A 21,950-nucleotide genomic window follows, 5' to 3' on the forward strand; every position below is an offset into this window, starting at 1 on the left:
GATGGTGATAAATAAAGAATAACCACAAAATATTTCCCTTCAGAAGTTTAACAACAGTTAGGTGATGGGACTCCAAAAACACAGCTTTTTTTTTTCTCTCTCTTTTTTGCCCTATATATTGAAAGGATTTTCTTTAGTTTCTGGAATGTGGCCTGACACATGGAAAGACATGAGATTCATATGTACTGCTTCAGGTTCCAAGGGAATAAAGCTGAGAATCAGTGAAAGGTAAAACACTTCTCAAATGATGAGTAACAGAATTATTTATACCCTATTATTATTTTTAAATTTATCAGTCATTATTTAAATATATTATTTATACATAACCCTGAGTAACAGTATTATGAATTGCAAAAGGTGTAAGAGGAGGATCATTTATGGTCTGTCCACCAATATCATGTAACTCCTGAAGAACTGAAGAAAGAAAAGAACAGAAAAATGACAAGAAGCCATATGGAGTATCCTCTGCCTCTGAGGAATAAAAATATCTGCTATGCATCTGTACTTCTACAATGAACAATTGGGCTACTTGCTTAAAAAAGGAAAAAGAAAATATCTTGTTGGCAGTAGAGATGGTATTTTTGGACCAGCTCTTGATCAGAATGTCTTGTTCTGAAATCACAAACTCTACTTCAAGACTCTCTCCTTCTCAAAAAAATCCCACAAAAATCAAACCAAACCAACCAACCAAAACAGAAAAAAAACCAGAACTGAAAACTGAGCAAGAATTTACAAACTGAGTCAAGTGCCTCTATGCAAGAATTAGACTAAGGACAAAAGGCCTCATGAACAGAAACTACCAAAGAGTTGAGCTGGATTCTCATCTACAGAATAGATGTGTGAAGTGTATGTCGGCATGTTGTGTACAGGGTTTAGAATTCTGCTGTGTAATGCACATTTAACATAAAAAGTATGACTTAAATTCCTCTTTTGCTGACAGAGTAACAGCAAATCAACACTGAATGTGATCTAATAGATACAGCCTCTGCAACGATTAGCTATACATCTTTACAGAGACAGGAAAAAGGAATATAACAGTTGGCCAAGAAACCATCAATTTTACTCTGATACTATTTTAACCCCGTCTTCAAAAACATTCATCACTGACAGTAACTACAAAAATCCCAGAAAAACAAACTAATTATTCTAGAACTGTTTTGCTGTATTTCAACAATTTATTTCATAAACAGAAGAGCTCCCCAATCTTGTGTTTAAAAAGTGTAAGCTGTGTAAAGTTTACTGCTTTAAACACTTCAACAGCTCACAGGGTATGACTTGTAGGTCCTCCAGTATGAACTTGCAGCTGTAAAGTTCTTCAATTACAATCCATTAAAAGCAAAGGCTGAAATTTTAATGGAATGTGGTTTGTGGTTTGGTGGTGGGTTTTTCTTTTTTTAATGGAATTACTTAAAACAACCAAACAAAAGCTTTTATGTTAAGAAACCACATAAAACCTCAGACTGAGTCAAAGAGTATATATAACGTAACACTGATTGTACTAGCATAAATGGACTAGACAGACCATGCACAGGGACACCATGACAAAGACACATGCAACTACAATCCAAAGAACATCTGACTACTTTTAGTCCTCATACTCTGGAAAGCAAGAATGTTTCGATGCTACATGTGGAGATTACCACAGGTTAAGACAACCTTGGCAATTAAAATGAGTTATATCAGATTTACCTGGGAATGTTCTGATAATCTGTCCTAAGAAATAAATGTGACATTTTGGAATTTACTTTTCTGTCTGGTCTGAGGACTGCAAAGCAGCAACAGTTTATCCAAAGAAAATCTGGAGCACATCTTTGCTCACCTGTGGGACTCGATAGATCAGAAAAGCCAAAAAAGCACTGAAATACTGACTAATACATTAATTATTAATCACATCACTGTTATATTGTTCTTTCCTCCCCTGCAACTGTTTGATGCATCCATGGAGACTCTGCAGAGTAAGGACACTCTTTTCATTTGAAGTGAACACACTTGCAACTGCAACAAGATCATGACTTTATATTGGATGCACTTGGTAATACTGCAGAGCAACAACATTTTTGAATTGTCTACACAAGGGGAAAACAGACCACTAGTTCACTGTAGAAGAACTGAAATTACAATAGCAATGATTTGTTGTATTGATGTCTATTTTCAAATTCCCTTTCTATGCATTGTGAATGCCACCATATTGCCATCTGAGAGTTACATAGATTTTGTTAAAGACATGTATATCTTTTAATGAATTTGTACTGATATTTAGAAAACCATCAACATCAGAGGTAGCTACTTGTCCACATTCAGGTAAAAGACAAAGAATTGAAAGGGGTACCTGAAATAGGAGGACAACAATTCTGATGTATTTATAATGCTGTTTTTTCAGTGCCATAACTGGATATGACCAAGATAAAAAGATACTATGGTCTCTTATCTCTTTTTCCCTGCCAATGGTGCAGGGAAGCAAAGAAACACTGCAGTTGTGACAATGTATTGCTGAAACTATCTGAATAATTTTACTTATTAGTACTTGAGAAAGAAACCTAAACAAATAAAACCCACCCCGCCCCATTATTTGACCTCTGGAAGTACATAACTGCATCCAAAAAGTCCTATGACTGGTTTTCACTCATTCAAAGTGAAAGTTTGACAACCAGAGGAAAATAATCAGCAGTGGGGTTTTTAATCTACTTCTACATTGTGTCAAAGATTCTTGATTTGGAGTTCTTTTGCCACACTTTACTTTAAAAACATCATTTTAGCTATTTGAGTTTCCAAAACAAAAAACTATAACAGAAAGGCTCTGTATCACGGAGGGACAAAGAGCAGTCCCTTTCAGTCATTATAGATTCTCTGAAGAAAGATTTATACTAGTGTATACTATTACAGAACTGTATTTCTCCTTGTCTTCTGGCTTTTATATGGTAACTCATTTTTATTGCTGTTCTTGAAGGGAAAAGAAAACAAGGGCAGCCCTAAGTCTTATAAGCTAAGAGAGTTTCCAGATAACACATACAAAACTAAAATATCTCCATCTTGAATTTATATGTTTAAGCATCTTTTAATATGTTAGTCTGCAGCTGTATTGAACAGATAGTCACAATCTTGTTACTCCTTTCTGAGTGACACTGAGGTCCTTCCACCTCTTCAGCTACAATATACATGAATACTATAGAAGGCAAAATAATCCACAGATGAACACTACTTTCCCTTCTCTCATTAAGGTGGACTTGTGTGTCTTGCACATGGAATATTGAAAAGTGCATAGAGTATTAAATTCAGTTTCCAGCACTAAAATATAACTCCGTGTAATATGATAGCACCTGGCAGCTCGATTCAGGAGCAGGATTACACCATTAGATCCTATTCAGGAAAAATAGAAATCTTGTTTCTGCTTCCAAAATCCTACAATCTAATTTGAACAAAATAAACATTCTATGAGACATAGATATATCTGAGTTATAATGCAGCTGTACACCAACTGCATGTGGGCACATGCAGCAGAACTGGACCCACTTTAGCAGTTTTCGAAGTACAATGCTTTTTTTCAGTTGCAGCTTTGGGTACCATACACACTTCTATCATAAGTTTAATATATGCTGGTCAAGAAATGTTAATATTTGTCTATATTTCAATTTTCTAATCTGCTAAATTAGATTAATATTGTTCATAAGAACAGCATCAGAAAGGAAGTCCTTTTAGCAATGTAAGTCCTACATAAACAAGATATTTTCCACAGAAAATATGCTGTAGCCATATGCTTGTTACACATTGCATTCTTTTGCTGAATGTTCAAGAGAATATTTTTTGAGCATACTTCTCTATCAACTCACAGTAATGTGCACTATTAGAAACTGCAACATAACAGGACAATTTGCCACCTGTTAAGTGCTGCTGTTGTGAAATCTGTACAAAGCTTAAGGCCAGCAAACACACATTCAGAAAAACATATTGGCAATTCTGACATGGCACACAACTGACTTTTAGGAAGAGAATGAGTGATTTCAGGTTGCAAGAAGAGATGGCTGGAAAACAGTCTTTTTTTTTTTAACAAAAATATCATCCAAACAATGTATAGAGAAACAAAACTCTCTCAACTAACACCCAACAGACTACCATAATCAAGATGACTGTCAGGTTACAACATACAATACAACAGAGTATCTGATGAAAACAAGAACTAGAGCTCCTATTTCCTTTGTGATTTTTAACCTTTCCAAGCAGAGAGAGATTGCTTTTATTTATGAACTGTGCGGACATACTGCCAAAAAAATAAATTCTTTCTCTAAGCACAAAATAATTTGGCAATCAAAATATAATGTTTTTAATTACGTCCACCAAAAATTATATTAGACGTAAATCAAACCCAGTAGTTTTATTCAGTGACACTAAAAAGAAAACCCTAAGGTATTAAAATGCTAATTTCTGCAAGACGTTTCACTTACATATTGGCCTAAAGTCCTTTCAGGAGAGCATAAAGCACAGCTTTGGATTCAATCAGGACACTCATTATTTTCTCTTTTAAATGTCTAAAAGAGCTAATGTCAAATAGCAGTCCTTACATATTCCTTATTGATTTTCCTTAGGGCCATTATCAGTTGTGGTCAGGCTAGAGTTTAATGAATTGATTGAATTCTACCTGTGGTAACAATTTATATACCCATTAGTACCATTTCTCCAAGATCTATGAGAGAAAGAAAAACTATACACCTTGTTATTTAGATTTCAAGCAAATAAAAATATAAAACAAACACATTCCTCATTTCCTGCTATTCAGATACGTAAATGTCAGTGAGATAAGCATTTTGCAAACAGAAAAACCACTACCATAGTCAACTTTTAACTTCTCCTGAGTGAAATTCCATGCCAGGAATAATATAAATCTGAAATCAAACCTTTTCTTGAATTAGCCTCTGCAGATGAATCCCATGTGACAATATTGCTGAAAACATGGTGAGTATGTACTGCTGAACTTTGCATTTTCCATTTGCCAAGAAATATAGTACAGCTGTTAATCCCACATTCTCAATAAGATTCCGGAAAGCATCAGGTGAGGCACGAGTAATTCTGCACAAAGCCTACAGAAGTGGAAAAAAATTTGTTATTTAATGGGACTATTAAATAAGTAAAAATAACAGAATAAAAACAGGTGGCAACTTTTTCAATTGTTTAGGAACATAAGGAATTCATACAGATTCATTCATAAGATAAACATCAGGGGAAAAGACAACTCATTTTTAGAGACCTTGAATTCTTCAAAATATATTGCTATACACTCCATGCAGCTGAGATTCAGATATTTCGTACATTAACATCAATAGAACAATAATGACTGAGCAGCACAGTCCATGCTTGAGTCTCCTGTCAAGCACAGAATGCAGGCAGCATCAGGTAACACTCTACTAGAGAGGAGTACAGGAAGTAGAAAATACAGACATAGCACACAAACCACAGAAATTCTGGCCACCCATAAAGTTAGCCATCTTCCCTCTCTCTGCTCATGGATCATCATCTGATATGTAGTAATTCAGTATCTAAAGTCTATATTTATCTCTAGATACTATTTCAGATCTAGATACCTGTTAAAGACCAGTGGTTAGAATAATAAGCAAACTATTCTCCATATGGTTGATTTGCAAATATCAGTGATTAAAACAATTCTAACAGAAAACACAGATACTGACTGTGCTTTAGTGAAGTGAGCACAAACTTGTTTAGTGTGTACTAACTTAGCTATTTCCTAACAAACATTACCAAATTACCTCCTGGGTGGATTCATCTCCAAGTCACCACAGCTTTTCCTTTTGATACCTCTGGATATGAAACCTTCAAGATATTCTAACTGCTTTTGTTCTCTCCAGATAAAGAAAATAACATTCTTTAAACACTAAAAATTTCTTTTCCTTTGGCTTGAAAGTAGTGTAAGGATAAGAAAATAGCTTATGTCAATTATTTGATTCACATGAAAATTTCAATTGGTTTTCAGGAAAACCTTCAAAGGTGACTTCCTTCTGTGAAAAGCAGGTAATATTATGACTTCTTTGTGCTCTTCAGATTGAGTATATTTAAAAATTTCTGCTTACTTGGTGTGCACTCAATAATGAGATCTCATTTAAGAGAAACTACAGTCAATTACACCCACAGAATACTACCACTAGAGAAAATCTTTCCATTTAAGAACCTCAGAAACTGCCTAGTTCACCAGTGCCCCTAGAAACATGACTCAAAATGAACTAGGTTAAAAAAATAGAAAGAAAGTAAGCATAAAAGATAGTAAATCAGGAACTTAACAGACATTTTATTGATGCTGTTCATCTACTTTGGTCGTCTTCCTCCTTGTCCTTTCTGGTCCAGGAACCATATCGATTGCAGCCTTTTATTTTTCTTCTTTTATTATCCCCCTCCTTTTAAAACACAGACACTCAATCTCAGTTTCTTAGTACAGCATGCTCTATTTCCCTAAGGATACAATCCAGCCCTTCACCTCTATTCAGAGTTCTCAAAATGAGTGGGCAGAAGGTATGTGCATTCACTAAAAATATCTTTGAGGTTTGTATTACCAGGAACTGTTAGGACCTAAGGACAGACTGTGTCAAAGCAACATGGAGCTAACTTGGTGTGTTAACATGGCATATGCTGACTGGCCAATGCCTTAGTTCTCTGCCACAGACCTTGTCAAACAAGGGTGACCAAAGTCACAGGCCATCAGGTGACCTCCAGGCAAATCTGACAGCAGACACTACTGTCTTCTAGGACCATACTGCAGCTTTGGAGGCAGAAGAAATGCTCCAGTCCACTGTGCTGGTTTGAAAGCAAACCGGTGAGAGACTCCGAGTCAGAAGTACAATTTAATATGAACAACACAACAAAACAACAACAAATGCAACAGTACAAAAAAATCTAGAAGCAAGAAAAAAACACCCCAAACTAACAGTCTGAAAGTGACCTGACACCACACCCTGTCGGGTGTTGGTAGTAGTCCGATTAACTGGATAGAGGACAAGGCATTCTAAATCACTTCAGTAAATTCAGTATCTGGAGAGAACAGATGGAGATAGGTCATATTCTATGATTCCAGGACCATCAATGCCCTATCCTTCTGGACTTACAGGCCACATGACTGGATAGCATTCACCCTTTCACGATGCCCTCCATGTCTCTCTCAAGTTGGAGAATGAATGTACTAAAGTATTTGTAATACACATGTCTGTGAAATAAACTATTCAGCATCAGCTATTTAAGAAAAAAGAAACCAAACCCCTCAAAAGATTGTGTTGAGCTTTCCCAAATTAGTTCCCACTTAAGCAGTTTATGCTTTGTTACTTCTCCTCCAGCAAAAAGAGCAATCTCTTAGAAACAAAATTTGAAATGATTTTTAAAAAAACAATTTAAAAACTTTCAGTATACTGGAAAGAAGATAGTCTTCCTGCTGCTGAGCTTGTCAGGATATCACTTTGACATCTTAGAGAATTTTTCTTTTCCTGAGTCTAGCAAAATGATAAAAAGACATAGCTTTCCTACAGGCAAAACCTGTGATATTTACCTGAGGCATGTTGGACTCCAAAGTGAGAAAAAAATACTGAGACACAGTCCCCATTTGCCACCTCTGACAAGCAGGAGAAGGTAAAGTGTCATTTCTTGACTCCAGAGACTGAAGGCAGAGAATCGTCTTGATATATTTTTATTATTGATTGAAATAATCATAAGTAAAATTCCATAGTGCCCTACTGCTGATATGCTTCGCAGACAGACTGCTACCTCCAACTAAAGATACAACACATGTATTCCTTAGCAGAAATGTATTTTTACATCTGAATATAGATGTCAGTCAAGAATAAATTCTTCAGGATACATTCAAACAAGGCAGGAATGACTGCATGATAAAATAAAATAGGACACTGATGATGCCAATTTATGTGGTCATGCAGAATAAAAATGCCTACATATCTGTAGCAGCAATTTAATGAAATTGCACAGTACACACTATAGCTGGAGAATGCATTAGGATTTTACTACTAAAATTAGTAGGTCACTGAAATCTCCATAAGCTTCAACTAGTAAAAGATTTGCCTGTGCTGGATTTCAGTATTGATGGATAGGGTTTTTTTCTGAAGTTAAGATTACATATATAGATGTCCCAGCAGTAAACACATTACCACAATCTATATCAGGCATTGAGTAATAAATTCAACAAAAAAGTTCACCCTTGTTGCTTTAGTGTTTCGCTACAAAGCGGCAAAAGGATTAGAGTACCACCCTATCTACCGCTCTATTCTACTTTAGAAGTTTCCTTGTCCAATTCTCTTCATAGAAAATTATAAAACATCAGACTTCTGACAAAGAAAACAATTTCCAAAACAGTGGAAGGAAAAATCCAGGAACAAAATCAGACCTAAAGAATCAAATGACCTGGGATCACAAAAGAGACTGAGGACAGCGAGGGACAAAAAACAACTGTCTCTTCTCATAGTCACTAGACACCTCATCTAAGGGCAAAGTACGCAAACCACATGGCATTGATGAGACTAACCTCTGAGACCACTGCAACAGAAACCCATAGTGAGTCTACACAGATGACTTTATTCTTGACAATCAGAACCATAACTTCTGCATATTACCAAACAGGAAAAACCCTCCTGCCTAGCTCAAGAATACTGAAGAAACTGACTTTTCAAGATGGGGGTATGTGAGGGGGAGAAAAACCCACTGACACTTCCTCTAGTGACCTTTCTTTGCCTTGTCCTAGTAGAAAACAAGTAACAACTGCCCAGTCTAATGACTGACAAGAACTGAAAGCACAAGATACAAAACAACCCTCATAGCAAAAGTAGCAGTAGGAAAGAGGATTGAGCAGGGTACGTTAAATACTCAAAAAAGGGGATTGAGCAGGGTACGTTAAATACTCAATAAGCAAAGGAAATCAGAACTCTTATCTCTAGTCTTTTACCATATATATGCTCATGATGTAAGCAGAAAACTCACAGATCAAATGGGTTCAAAAAGGATCAAATTGGTTCAAAATGGGATCGAAAGGCTCTGAAAAAGAGCCATTCTGAAAAAGCAGCCTAATAGCCATATTCATACATATATTTTACATATTTAGAAACTGACAGTTCCCTACTCATAAAATTTCTAAGACTGTTTTTGCAAAGAATTCTGGATGCCACAGGCTTCTCTAACATGTATTTTACCAAATAAGCTTCCGCTTCTAAAATGCCAAGACATTTGTCCAATTGTCTCATCATTGAGATGAATAATTAATAATTACATATATTTTTTAATTTTTTTTTCTACCATTTATCTCTTCAGCATACTTCAGATACATTTTATCACCTCAATGCTAGATGCATCTATGTGCATACAGCTGCAGCAGCGACAGTACCAATTTCCATTCGGGAAGCCAACAGCAAATTCATTAGTGAGCCTGAACTCTACTCAGGAAATGAACATCCACTTTTACACTTCCTTCAAAGTAAGTCAATGTATTGTTCAGTTCTAAAATATTACCTGTATTGGTGGGTAATGCTTTTGTTTTGTCAACAAGATATACGGTTAAACTCACACCCCTGCTAAGTATTTTCTACCTTACGAATCTTTTTGCTCCAAACCTTTTGCCTGCATATCATAGCACTGTTTGTCTTGTTATCACCCCATATTACCTCAACAACTCAGGGCAAACATTAGCCCTGGAAATTTTATGGAAAGTAACATGATGATTTCAAATAAGTCTATGCAATCATGTGATAAAAAGAAGAAATACTTCTCGTTTAAAATATAATACAAAAAATTTCAATTTTGCAAAAATTAAATTGATTCTTTCAAAGGTTAAACTTTTCATACATAACTGATGGTTACCCACATAAGAAAATCTATGTCCCAAAAAATGATTAATCACGAGGACTTTTCATAAACACTAAACTATGTGTACTTTTCAATTTCAGAATTTTTAATATATTTTAATGTAGTCTGAAACAAACACATGAACATACAGGAAACACGCTCAAATGTATTTCAGTTTCAGTTCAGAATGGTTTTCAAAATAAACAACAAAATACTTCAATATCACAAAAGGAAATTCCTTACCGAAACAGAAGTTATCTTCAAAGAATCTATTGTAGAATGTGTGAAAAGGTACCACAAGCCACGTACAATTCCTCCTGTAATAAATCCTTGGGAATGACTTGTACGAGTAGTGCAAACATTTTCAATTATCTTTGCTGCCAAATGGTGCACTACCTGGTCTTCCTGTCGGAAGGAGGAGAAACAAAAACTCATATGCAAATGTTTCTAATGTTTCTGATTTCTTTTTAAACTACCACCTATGTCCACATTTTATTCCATGTATACTGTCTTGGTGTGGTTTCTTGATTTTATTGATACTTGCCACAGTAGCTTCATAGGAAACTTCAACCTGTGACAAAGTTCTGTTTAGAGAACCTACTTCCCCCCCACTTTGTCTACTGCAAAGACAATTTAATACAAATATAATTCAATACAAAACCTTTCCGCTCCAAATAACCATCCCGAATTAAATGCAGTCATTAAAAATTAAAAGCTTTTGTTATGTTAGAGGTGTTCCATGATCAGTGCATTATGAAAGAATGAATGTGTGTCAAAGCTCATCACTACAACAGGCTCTGAATAGCAAGATTATGGGATATACAGTTACATTAGGAAAAAAATAAAATTAATTACATTAAATTCCCTTTATTCAGAAGAGTCAACAATCCCTGTGATAAAGAAAAAGCTGTCTTGCAAGTTATTCCATAATTGCTCTCCTCCTGAAACAGACAATCCTGACCAAAGTTTAAGTTAAATGGTTGGGTCCCATTTACTACATAAATTCCTAAATTTCCATGAGAGATTCAGAATTCTTCATATTTTTAATACTAATCCAATATTTTTATCTGCAAACTTATTTAGGAAGAGTCACTGTACATGTAAGTTTAATATCCACATAATACTATTCATACTTCAATGTCTCCGTGGAATAAAAAACACCATATAAGAATAATCACAAGAACCAGCACATCATGAACACCACATGGCAGCAGCTTTTTCTCAAAAAACCTGTCACTGACACCACACTTAACACATACCACTTAAAAGCAGTGTCTCTAATTTTTCTTCTCCCCCCATCTCCTTTCTTTAGTTTATCTTATTTCTTTTTCTTTTTTTTTTTCCTTTTTCAAACTCTGCTTTCACTTAATATGAGTCTTTAACAGGACTGGAAGATACATTGCTGATGGTTTCTCAGCTGTGCATTACCTCATCTCATCTCAGGCTTTAACTACAGATAAGTGAAGTCTTTCAACAATGTCTTAAATGGCATTCTTGAATTCAACGAGCATGAATTTTAATATAAGGATAAACAATTTCAATTGTCTTCATTGCCTGCCTTCACAAATAATTCATCATAATATCTAATTGATTTCTTTCTTAAACTAATGTCCATACTATACTACTAACCTTTGGATTTCTGGCATTTATTATCTTTACAGTTGGAGCCACCAACAACTGTGAGCAATGATAAGGAAACCTTTCAGAAAGCTGTACAAAAGCCTTCCAGAAGGGGAGAACTTACACTTCATTAAAAATATATTCAAGTACCCACTCTTCCTTCTACTAACTTAGGTATTCTAAAATATGAAGAAATATTTGGAAACTCTAGTATAATGCTGTCAAAAAACCCACCTGTATTCATCATTTTCATGCTAATCTTTCCTGTTCTTCCAAAGAACTGCAGTTCTACTCAAAATACTTAAAAGAAATACCAAAGTCAATTTCCATCCTAACCAGTTACACTCTTGTATAAAACTCCCTTAATTTCTATGGTCCTCCTGATTTCCACCCAAAGAGGATTTAGGCTTCTCTTTTTACAGTTTTTATTACTGTAATATATTGTATCATTTTGATCTATTAAAGACCTAAATATACAAATACTCATCTTTTTCTGTGAATTATACTTTTGAATTTCAGGATTTGTTTTTTTTTTACAGCCAGGGTAAAAAAACATGTATTTATCAAATTGACTATATGCATTTAACAATCAAATCCATAACTGGAACATTAATAGTCAAGTCTCTCATATATGAAAGGATTACTAAGAATGCAAATTGAAACTCCGCTCTTACTTTAGGCAGGCATAAACACTTAATAAATGAACTTTAGCCTTGAGGAACCTGATCTAGTGAGGAGGTGTCCCTGCCCATGGCAGGGAGGGTTGGGACTAGATGATCTGTAAGGTCCATTCCAACCCCTAAATGATATGATTTAAGGTCTATTCCAACCCCTAAATTATATGATTCTATGATAATCCAACTAATTATTCATAATCAAAGTAACATATAGCAGACAATAGCTATTATAAAATTTTTCAAAGCTTAAATATTTTCTATATAAAATATACAGTTTATATTATATCTTGTAAATATATAAATAGATACATAACTATAAATATATATTTTATCCTTGCACTATTAAAAGCTATTATTAAATTGTAATATTGGAAGTTACTACAAAATAAACAAATTTTTTTCATAAAATTTGTCCTGAAGTGCTTCATTTCCTTTCAGCCACTGAGGAGTTATGCCCTGTTCCAGATAGTCCTGCTACTTTGACCAGAAAAAGGTCATGTATCATCACTGTGCTCTAAAAACTGAATGATGCTGACAGAGTAATTCTATTTGCTGCCACCTGAGACCATCCATCTCAGCTCCTTTGGTACCCATTCCTGAGCACTGCCTAAGTAACAAGACTCATACCATTTTCTGCATAATTAGCTGTCTGGAAGGGAAGACCGATCTAAACTAATATCTGGCCCCTTAACTAAAGAAGTCATTCAGTGATGTTACCAGGGCATAAGCTATATTGATGAACAGAAATGGATCTTCAAGATATGAGTAACATTGATATATTAGTTTCATATATCAGTTCCCCTCTGTCCACATCATGAACTGCATCAAATCTAAATCTATGATTAGAACTGTATAAAAAAAGATGCACATACTTTATTGTCAATGAATTAAGATCCCAACTTGTTTTACAAAACACACTTAAAGACAGAGCTCCTAATCTTCAATCATGTTCAGTCCAACTTGTTTTACAAAACACTTAAAGATAGAAGATAGAGCTCCTAATCTTCAATCATGTTCAGCATTTGCAGACGTATCTGTTTCCAGTAAAGTCATGTATAGTTAGTGAAAAAGAGCCCTGAATGAAAACACAAATACCAAAAGGGTAAATTGGTGTAAACTGCTAAAAGAAAACTCCTCAGTCAAGTCTTTCTATTCCAAATGTGTGTGTGTGTGGCAAATCAGCATCAAAGAATCTCCTTTCATTTTTTGAAATAAATGAATCTACTAGGCATTTTTATTGACTGTCAAAAGTTAAAGAGTGCACCAAAAATATTGGAGGCACTGAAGATACAGTCACTATGCTAACCAGCATACTACCTAAAAATTGCATAATTTCGTTTCATCAAAGATTAATATAAAATGTTTTATGATCCTTTTAAAGGAGTTTGCTGAGGAAACTAAGTTGGGAGGAGCTGTTGACGTCCTTGAAGGCAGAGAGACCTAGACAAATTAGAGAGCTAGGCAATCACCAACCATATGAAGTTGAACATGGGCAAGTGCTACATTCTGCACCTGGGACAGGACAACCTTGGATGTACATACAGACTGGGGAATGAGATGCTGTAGAGCAGTGCCATGGAACGGGACCAGGGTGTCCTGGCTGATGTCAAGTTGAATATGAATGACAAGTGTGCCCTGGCAACAAGGAGGGCCAACCATGTCCTGAGGTGCATCAGGCAAGGCATCACAAGCCAATTGAGGGGTTATCGTCCTGCTCCCCTCTGTGCTGGTGCGGCTTCACCTTGAATACTGCGTGCAGTTTTGGGGACCACAATGTAATAAGGATATAAAGCTGCTAGAGTGTCCAAAGGAGGGCAACAAAAGATGGTGAAGGGTCTACAGGAGAATCTACAGCAGTTGAGGTGACTTGGCTTGTCCAGCCAAGAGAAGCGAAGACTGAGGGAAGACTTGATCGCAGCCTAGAGATTCCTCACAAGGGGAAGTGGAAGGGCAGGCATTGATCTCTTTCCCCTGGTAACCAGTGATGGGAACCAAAAGAAGAGCATGAAGCTGTGCCAGGGGAGGTTAAAGTTAGATATTAGCAAAATGTTCTTCACCCAGAGGGTGATTGGGAACAGGCTCCCCAGGGAAATGATCACAGCACCAAGCCTGACAAGAGTCAAGAAGCATTTGGACAATGCTCTCAGGCACATAGTGTGATTTTTTAGGGCTGTCCTGTGCAGGGCCAAGAGCTGGACTCAATGATGCTTGTAGGTCCTATGGAATCCAGGACATTCTATGATTCTATGATCTTTTTATATTATACTGCATATAGATACATATGCTTGAGTAACAGCATAACACAAAGAAACATTAAATGCTGAAAGATTCAGGAAATAACATTGTATTCTGTCATTCTTCTAAATTAACTTGCATATGCTTCAACTTTAACCTAAAAAGACAGAACAAAAAGAAACTATGAATGTAACAATGAAGTGAAGCTGTATCCTCCTAAGTATTCATGATTTTAAGAAAGAAATCTTAATTTGGCAACAATTTGCAATATAAAACCTTCACAGAGAAGAAGGACTTTGTGGAAATGAAGCTTTTAAATACCTTTTGCAGAAAAAAATATTAAAATTCTGGCAGCAAATGAGAATTGATATCTAAAGAAGAAATAAAGTGGTAATGTGTACAATTTGGAGCATTACTTTTATACGATAGGCAATTCTGCCAGTAAAGTAAAAACTGATGTCTAAAGAAGAAATAAAAGTGAGAACATATGATTCAGACCAACACTGTGATACAATAGGCTATACTATACTTTCTGAGGAAACAGTTATGATTTTATTCTCCTATATGATTCAGATCAACACTGTGATACAATAGGCTGTACTATACTTTGAGGAAACAGTTATGATTTTATTCTCCTCTCCTCTAAATTCTCCTTTCTCCTCCAAATTCACTGTAAAGGAACTCTTTTGGCTAAGAATATATGTTATAAAACATACTGCCTTATACGATATATTGGCAATTATTTTTCCAAGATTTCTTTTATTATTAAAATTCCTCATCTGTTCAGAAGCAAAGCCCTGAGAAATATTTCTTTTATTATTAAAATTTCTCATCTGTTCAGAAGCAAAGCCCTGAGACCTATAACTTGCTCCCTCATAAAGGAATAAGTCCATATGAAAGAGGGAAATGTGTACTGTGCAGCTTACTGGCAAGCTCTAATTTATTAGAAGTCTGGCTTACACAGTACCTTGTACATCCAACAGACAGAAAATTATCCCTTGCAAACTCATCCACTATTTCTGATTCAAATACATTCTCCAGGTGCCACTCTTTAAAATGAGAGGATTATACACATTCTAAAAGTCAGATACAGCTAATTAGCTATGGCTGTATATATGAATTCACCCATGCAAGTATATTGCCTGTATACAATTTTTTTAGGCTCTATGAAGGTACTACTAAAATCGCATGTAATTGTGTACTTGATATTTACATGCTCTTTGTGAGCAGAAATGGACAGATATCGAGCTCCTGAAAGAATTTTCAATGGTTCTACTCTCAGAAAGACTGAAAAGGAAGCTTGCACATTTTCTGACTACACTGCCTTGTTTCAGTGAAGAACCTCAAAGCGACAATCTAGACCAAACCAGAGAAGAAAAATCAAAGACATCAGAAACTATTTGGATTTGGGAAATATTATCAGTTCCAAGATGAGGGAGGATCTGAAGGAAGGGAAAGGCAAATACAAGAGAGAAAACAATGAAAGCAGAAAGGTGAAAGGTTTGACTGGAATGGAAATGTGAAGATCAGCAAATGTAAAACAGAAAGTGAAACTGAGATGTCACTTAGTTACAATTAGGTTGAACCTTAAACATCATAAAAGAGAAAAACAATATGCAGAGCCAACAATACAATGCAAATAAGAGATGGAATGATACATCTGGGGCCAAGTAGACAAGAGTAACTTTAGGAAAGGAGTTTTGAATAAGTAAAACAGAAGAAAGGAAAAGGGTAGTCACATTAGCATTAAGTACTTAATATTAAAATAAGATTATCCTTTCTGAAACAGAAAGTAACTCATTACTGGAAAACATAGGAACTGTAGGAGCTAAGAGAAATCAGGACCCTGCTATCTTAGAGACAACACACAAATACTTCAATGTTGAACTGGAACATGTTTCAATGTTGAACTGGAACAGGCATTTTGTGTCACTGTTGGAAACAGATGTTGGAAGAGATTACTAAATAAATATTGGAATATTTACTTTGTGGGTTCTGACAGACCACAACATTATATCATGACTAAACATGTCAAATCAAGCTTACAATTTTCTTATTTATGATTGTACCAATTCCCTTATTTTGAAATATCACTGCAGACAACTGTTCATTACCTGAGTTGAAAATCAGCTTCTATCTCAGGCTAACAACACTGAAGTGCAGGAAATCTGAACTTGTGATCCCCCACAGACGAAAGACTTGCCCTGTCTTCTGCACCACTACCCTAAAACTCCTTTCACCCACACATACACTGCTAGATTTGAAGGCACAGAAGGTATATGGAAATGCTACCTACATTTTCTGAACATTTTGTTCCTTTGTAAGCAAAAAAAAAAGGGACACACACATCAAACTCCTTCCTTCTCTATTGTTCTGTTTCAGAGGGTAATTCTGCTTTGATAATGATAAATCTTACAAAACTTCAGAAATCCAAAAGCACTACAGAATAGTTCACAATGGAATTGAAAAATAGTGAATGTACGTTACAAAACTCAAAGTTGTAGCAACTATAGTACTGAATGATATAAACTGGTTTTATTTCCTTGAATTCATATTAAGTACATCAAATAAAGCTTCCTAACTGGCAACTAAGTATAATGCTTAAATAATGCACTGTGGTAATTCAGACTTCATCAAAAAAAGTTTTCATAAAATCCTGATGCAATAGACACATCAGAAAACATTCACTCCAGGAAACAAACAGATGTAAAATTTAATTTATTGAGCTTGGAACAATTAAAATTATTATTTAATTGAATTTAATTATTATTTTTAAATTACTACTGTTAGAATGCAAAGCTTACCTACATGTAATAAATTGTTACATCAGGGAAATGTATTGTATAAATAGCAGACAACAGGCTAAAACGTAAAAATAAAGAAATACAGCAACCAAGATCTTGAGTTGCAGTGAAAGAACATTAAACATAATTAAGGCAATCTTAGATAATATTTTCAGGATTTTCGTATCAGTGCTTTACTAGTGCAAGCAATAAAGTTTACACAGAGGCTCATTTTAGTTTTAAATTGGACCTTAAAAAAACCTTAGATTGTTCATTTTAACTATATCATCTCCAGTTTCACAACAGGATGGGGGCAAGAAGTGTCACCCACACACTCCCCTACCACACCTGCCTACCAGTCACTAAACATTGTGAGCCACTCACTGCTTGGACAAGGTGGTTCTGTGCCACAAAAAAAAACCCCAAACTAAACAATACCCCACAACACATTAGAGCCAGTATATTCGGTGAGCAAAAAAAAAAAAAAAAAAAAACAAAAACAACAAAAAAGCACTGATATAAGAGCAGCAAGAAGGGTTTCTATTGGTACACGAGTAACAAAAGTAAGACTGAGGAAAACTGAGTTCACTGCTGAATGAGATGGGGCCAAAGGACATAGAAAACACTCAGGATCTTGGTGCCTTCTCTGCCTCAATCCCTAGTTTCAATTTCGGACCTTCCACATCCTTGTTTCAAACGGCAAAGCATGGGGGAGAATGCCTACAGGAAAGAAAGGTATGGGACACTTAAACTGAATGCCCTTAAGTACATTGAACCAGAAAGGATGCAACCTGGCTGTGGAAGCCAGTCAACATGGTTGTGAGAAGGCAAACATCTGTGGTGACCAGAAGATAGTCCTGTTCACTGGGAGTGGGGAGCAAAGGGCACACCCCTCTAAAGGGCAAAAAGAGGAATTCCAAACTCTGACCCTGAAAAAATTACAGAGAAAGTCTTCCTGGAATCTATTTGCAAGTGTATGATGATCAAGAAGACGAAGAACATATTTATAAAGAGCAAAACCCACCTGATCAACATGATCAACTTCAATCACAAGATTACTGGCTCAGTGGACTAACAGGGAGCAGTGAGTTTCATTTACTTCAGCTTTACTTCTCTCCAGTTGGTTTCCTAAGTACAGCAAATACCTAGACTTAAGTGGACTACAAGGCATGTAGAAAGCTAGTTGGAATGCAACTAGAAGCTGGCATTGTTTTGACAGGAGGCTGGAACACAAAACGTCCAAAGGTCCAAACTAATCATTTTTTATTACTTGCCTCCCCTTAAAAGCAAAAAGATGAAAGGCACTTGATCCTAATTTTCTTTACATGTGACCATGGTTTGTGCTTTATTGTCTGCATAAAAGACTATATGAATGTAACTAGAAAACATTCATTCATTGCCAAGCAAAGAGGATGTTTAAGGAGTGATTCTGAACATGAAGATTTTTCTTGCAGTTATCATCTTGGTAGCACTCTGGTGGACTCACTGTTGAATGTCAGGATCTTTCTTGCACTGGGGAGCCCAAAACTGAACATAGTACTCCAGATGTGGTCTCATTAGCACTGAACAGAGTGGAAGAACCACTTCCCTGAACCTGATGGCTACTTTCTTGCTAATACAGCCTGTGTTGCCATAGCTCTTCTTTGCTGCTGAGGCACACTGCTAGCTTGTGCATCATTTTTGTTCGTACCCCCAAGCTCCCTTCTGCAGGACTGCTTCCTAGAGGGCTTGTGCTGTTGCAAGGGCCTACTCCAGCCCAGAGGCAAGCCCTTGCCCTCAGTCTTGTTGAACTTCATGAGGTTCTCATCAGCCCATTTTTCCAGTCTGTTCTAGTCCTTCTGACCAGCAGCCCTGACATCCAGAATATTGATGCAGTTCCCCTCACCAATTTTGTGTTATCCAGCTGAAGAATACACTCTAATTGATCACTCTGGTCATTACGGAGGACATTAAGCAGCATTGATCTCTGAGGGACACAGAGTTATTGGCTGCCAGCTGGACTTTGCAGAACTGACAGGTTGAGTCTATTTTCCTGCCCACCTTACCTTCCATTTAAGCAGTTTAAATCTCACCAATCTGGTGATAAGGGGACTATGAGAGAGTGTCAAAGGCCTTCCTAAAGTCAAGGCATACAAAATCCACTGCTCTTCCCTTACCCACAGCACCAGTCATGTCCCCATCACAGAATGGAATCAGGTTGGTCTGAGGGCTGGAGCATATGGCATATGAGGAAAGGGCAAGAGAGCTGAACAGCCTGGAGAAAAGAAAGTTCTTATTGCTGTTTACAACTACCTGATCAAGGAATAAAGAGAAGTTGGGGATAAATGTTCTCAGAGGTGCACAGCTGTAGGACAAGAGGCCACACATGGTAATATGGGAAACTCCAATCATACACAAGTAAAATGTTTTTCCTACAAGAGTGGTGCAGGTATTTCCCAGAGAGATTGTGAGACCATAATTCTTGAGAGACATTCATGAGTCAGACATGTCCCTGAGCAATCTCATCTATTTAGACCTACTGTGAACAGGAGGTTGGATTAGGTGACCTCCAGAGGTCGATTCCATCCTAAAGTGTTCTACAGTGTTACAGCTTCAAACATGTTTTAAAAAAATAAAAATATCTCCATTACCAATGAGCATATTCACGAACAGAAACTGTACAAATGCACAGCTGTGCTTGGCTAGCCCAGACATTACTTTAAATTTATGCTTAATTAAATTTAATTTGAACTACTGCATGGGAGATGCATGTCTATTTTGTGTTATTTTGTCAAGAAAAATATATCAAGATAAATTATTAAGAAAAATTTGACATGTTTCAGGAGTTAAGAAGTGATTTTATTCTATAGGAATAAATTACTGTCTTATGGATGTCTCGATTTAGTTTCTCTACACTGAATATTCAGAAATAACAAGTCTTCCATTACTAAATTTATAATTAAATAGCATCTCACTACTGCACCTTAGAGTGACATCTTACTCTAATTATGATCTGGAAATAGTCCACAATACAAACTCAGTTGTGTGTTCTTGATCACATGAAGGTTTGAAGATATTAAAATGCATCTAGACTCTTCCTCTATTAATCACAATCTGTAGGCAATAAAGATCTCAACAAGGAAGAATAAAAGGTATTTCCTCTTACTTTCCACCCTTCAGCAACCTCCGACATGTTTTCTGCCTTGAGCTTTGCCTTGGGCAAAAATAAAGGCAAGTGGTCTCATACAAACAGTGAATGTAAACCCTCTACTCAATTCTTTTTCATTTCATAAACTGGAACTAATTGCATGTTTTCCTTCCCTTCCTCTAGCACAGCTAAGTCATCACCAAGAACAATGAAGAACACAGCATAGCAGGTGTATGAGAATAAAATTAATTACTACTTTTTGACCTCAAAGGAATGTTAACAACCCATTATAGTTTTTAAAAAATGTTTATCACCCACTTCAAAACAGAAACTTAAATCTTGCTCAAAGATGTGTAAAAATCAAACTGCAAGAGGACAGAACAAGCTGCCAAAATATTTCTAGAAAGCAAGTCACATCATTAATAAATTTCACATTTATTAACAGCAATTTATATTTACTATCCTATTTCCCCCAAAACAAGCAGAAATCCATAAATGTTGAATGCACAGACAACAACACCGCATTTTTGCATTAATCTCCTGCTTAGGTCATGGTCTTATCACAATTATTTAAATTCAAGAGCAATACTTGGTTGACAAGGTACTGCAGTGCTGCAGGCTACTATCCTCACACAATGCCTAAAGGGTTATTACTGTAGAGAAATTCTACTGAGGACCATGAAAGAGCCTTACCCCGTCCCGAAGACATCTCATTAGCACAATGTAAGCAGCTGAGGGAACAGCCCAGCATTCTCGGGGGTGCTCCCCTTTTTCCTCCTGAAATGAAGCCAACGGCACAAATGATTAAATCAAAAAATCACAACAACCTCAGTCACATAAAAAATGGGTAACAGATTCTTAATAAGATTCATATTATACACATTTCAAATTAACATATGCTATGAAATACATTAAATTCCAGGGCATTATTACTATTTAATGTGATTTCATGTGCAACACAGAGATTGATATTTTATTAGCTTATTTAAATAGTCTCCAAAATCCATAACAGAATTTGTCCTAATATTTCTGCGTTTCTTCAACTCTTTCTAATTCACAACGACATAAAAAATATTCTTGTACAATACTCAACCATTTTGAGTACTTCAGAAAGAGACAACTGACTATGAACAGTAGTAATGCTTCTCTTTAAAAGTGATCTAATTACATCAAATAAACAAAATTAATTTTGTCTAGCAACTCAAAAAAACCCCATAAAAACAACAAACTTAGTTTGGAAAAAAAAACCTGAAAGTCATACATGGAGATAAAGTGTTCAATAAAACTTACATTATGGTACGGCCTTCAGTACATATGAACAGCGTTCCAAGAGCTTAGTGTATATTTCCCTGAAATCACCCTGTTAGGCTAATTCATTGCTGTTGAATTGGGGGATTGATTCTTATATTAGAAGTGAACTTTGTTTCCCTCCATCCCCCACAATAATCTACTGTAAAACTTTCAGTTGAAAAGGGAACATTTGGATACTATTAAGATTTAAGTGAAATAACCACCATGTCCAAGCTAGTAGCACAGAGCTATTAACAACTGAAAAAAAATAGCCTGTTTTGGCAAACAAAGTGCAAAATAATAGGCATTGAATGGTGTGAAGATGATAGGCCATGAAATCCAAGCGCAACTTGTTTTAATAAGTAGACAAGCAATAATTTCTTC

At 35.9% G+C, this 21,950-nt stretch overlaps 1 protein-coding gene across 1 annotated transcript in view; it reads right to left on the bottom strand.

Annotated features, from left to right (window-relative positions):
• Positions 1 to 21,950, bottom strand: part of ULK4 (unc-51 like kinase 4) — a gene marked incomplete at its 3' end in the record, with an annotated part of 91,319 nt that overhangs the window by 22,521 nt on the left and 46,848 nt on the right. Inside the window, 3 exon segments of the mRNA XM_009083838.1 lie at positions 4,890 to 5,072; positions 10,078 to 10,239; positions 20,970 to 21,053. Of these exon segments, the coding sequence (XP_009082086.1) occupies positions 4,890 to 5,072; positions 10,078 to 10,239; positions 20,970 to 21,053 (429 nt within the window).

This window comes from Acanthisitta chloris, unplaced genomic scaffold (genome assembly GCF_000695815.1).
Source record: "Acanthisitta chloris isolate BGI_N310 unplaced genomic scaffold, ASM69581v1 scaffold3381, whole genome shotgun sequence".
Lineage (NCBI taxonomy): Eukaryota > Metazoa > Chordata > Aves > Passeriformes > Acanthisittidae > Acanthisitta > Acanthisitta chloris.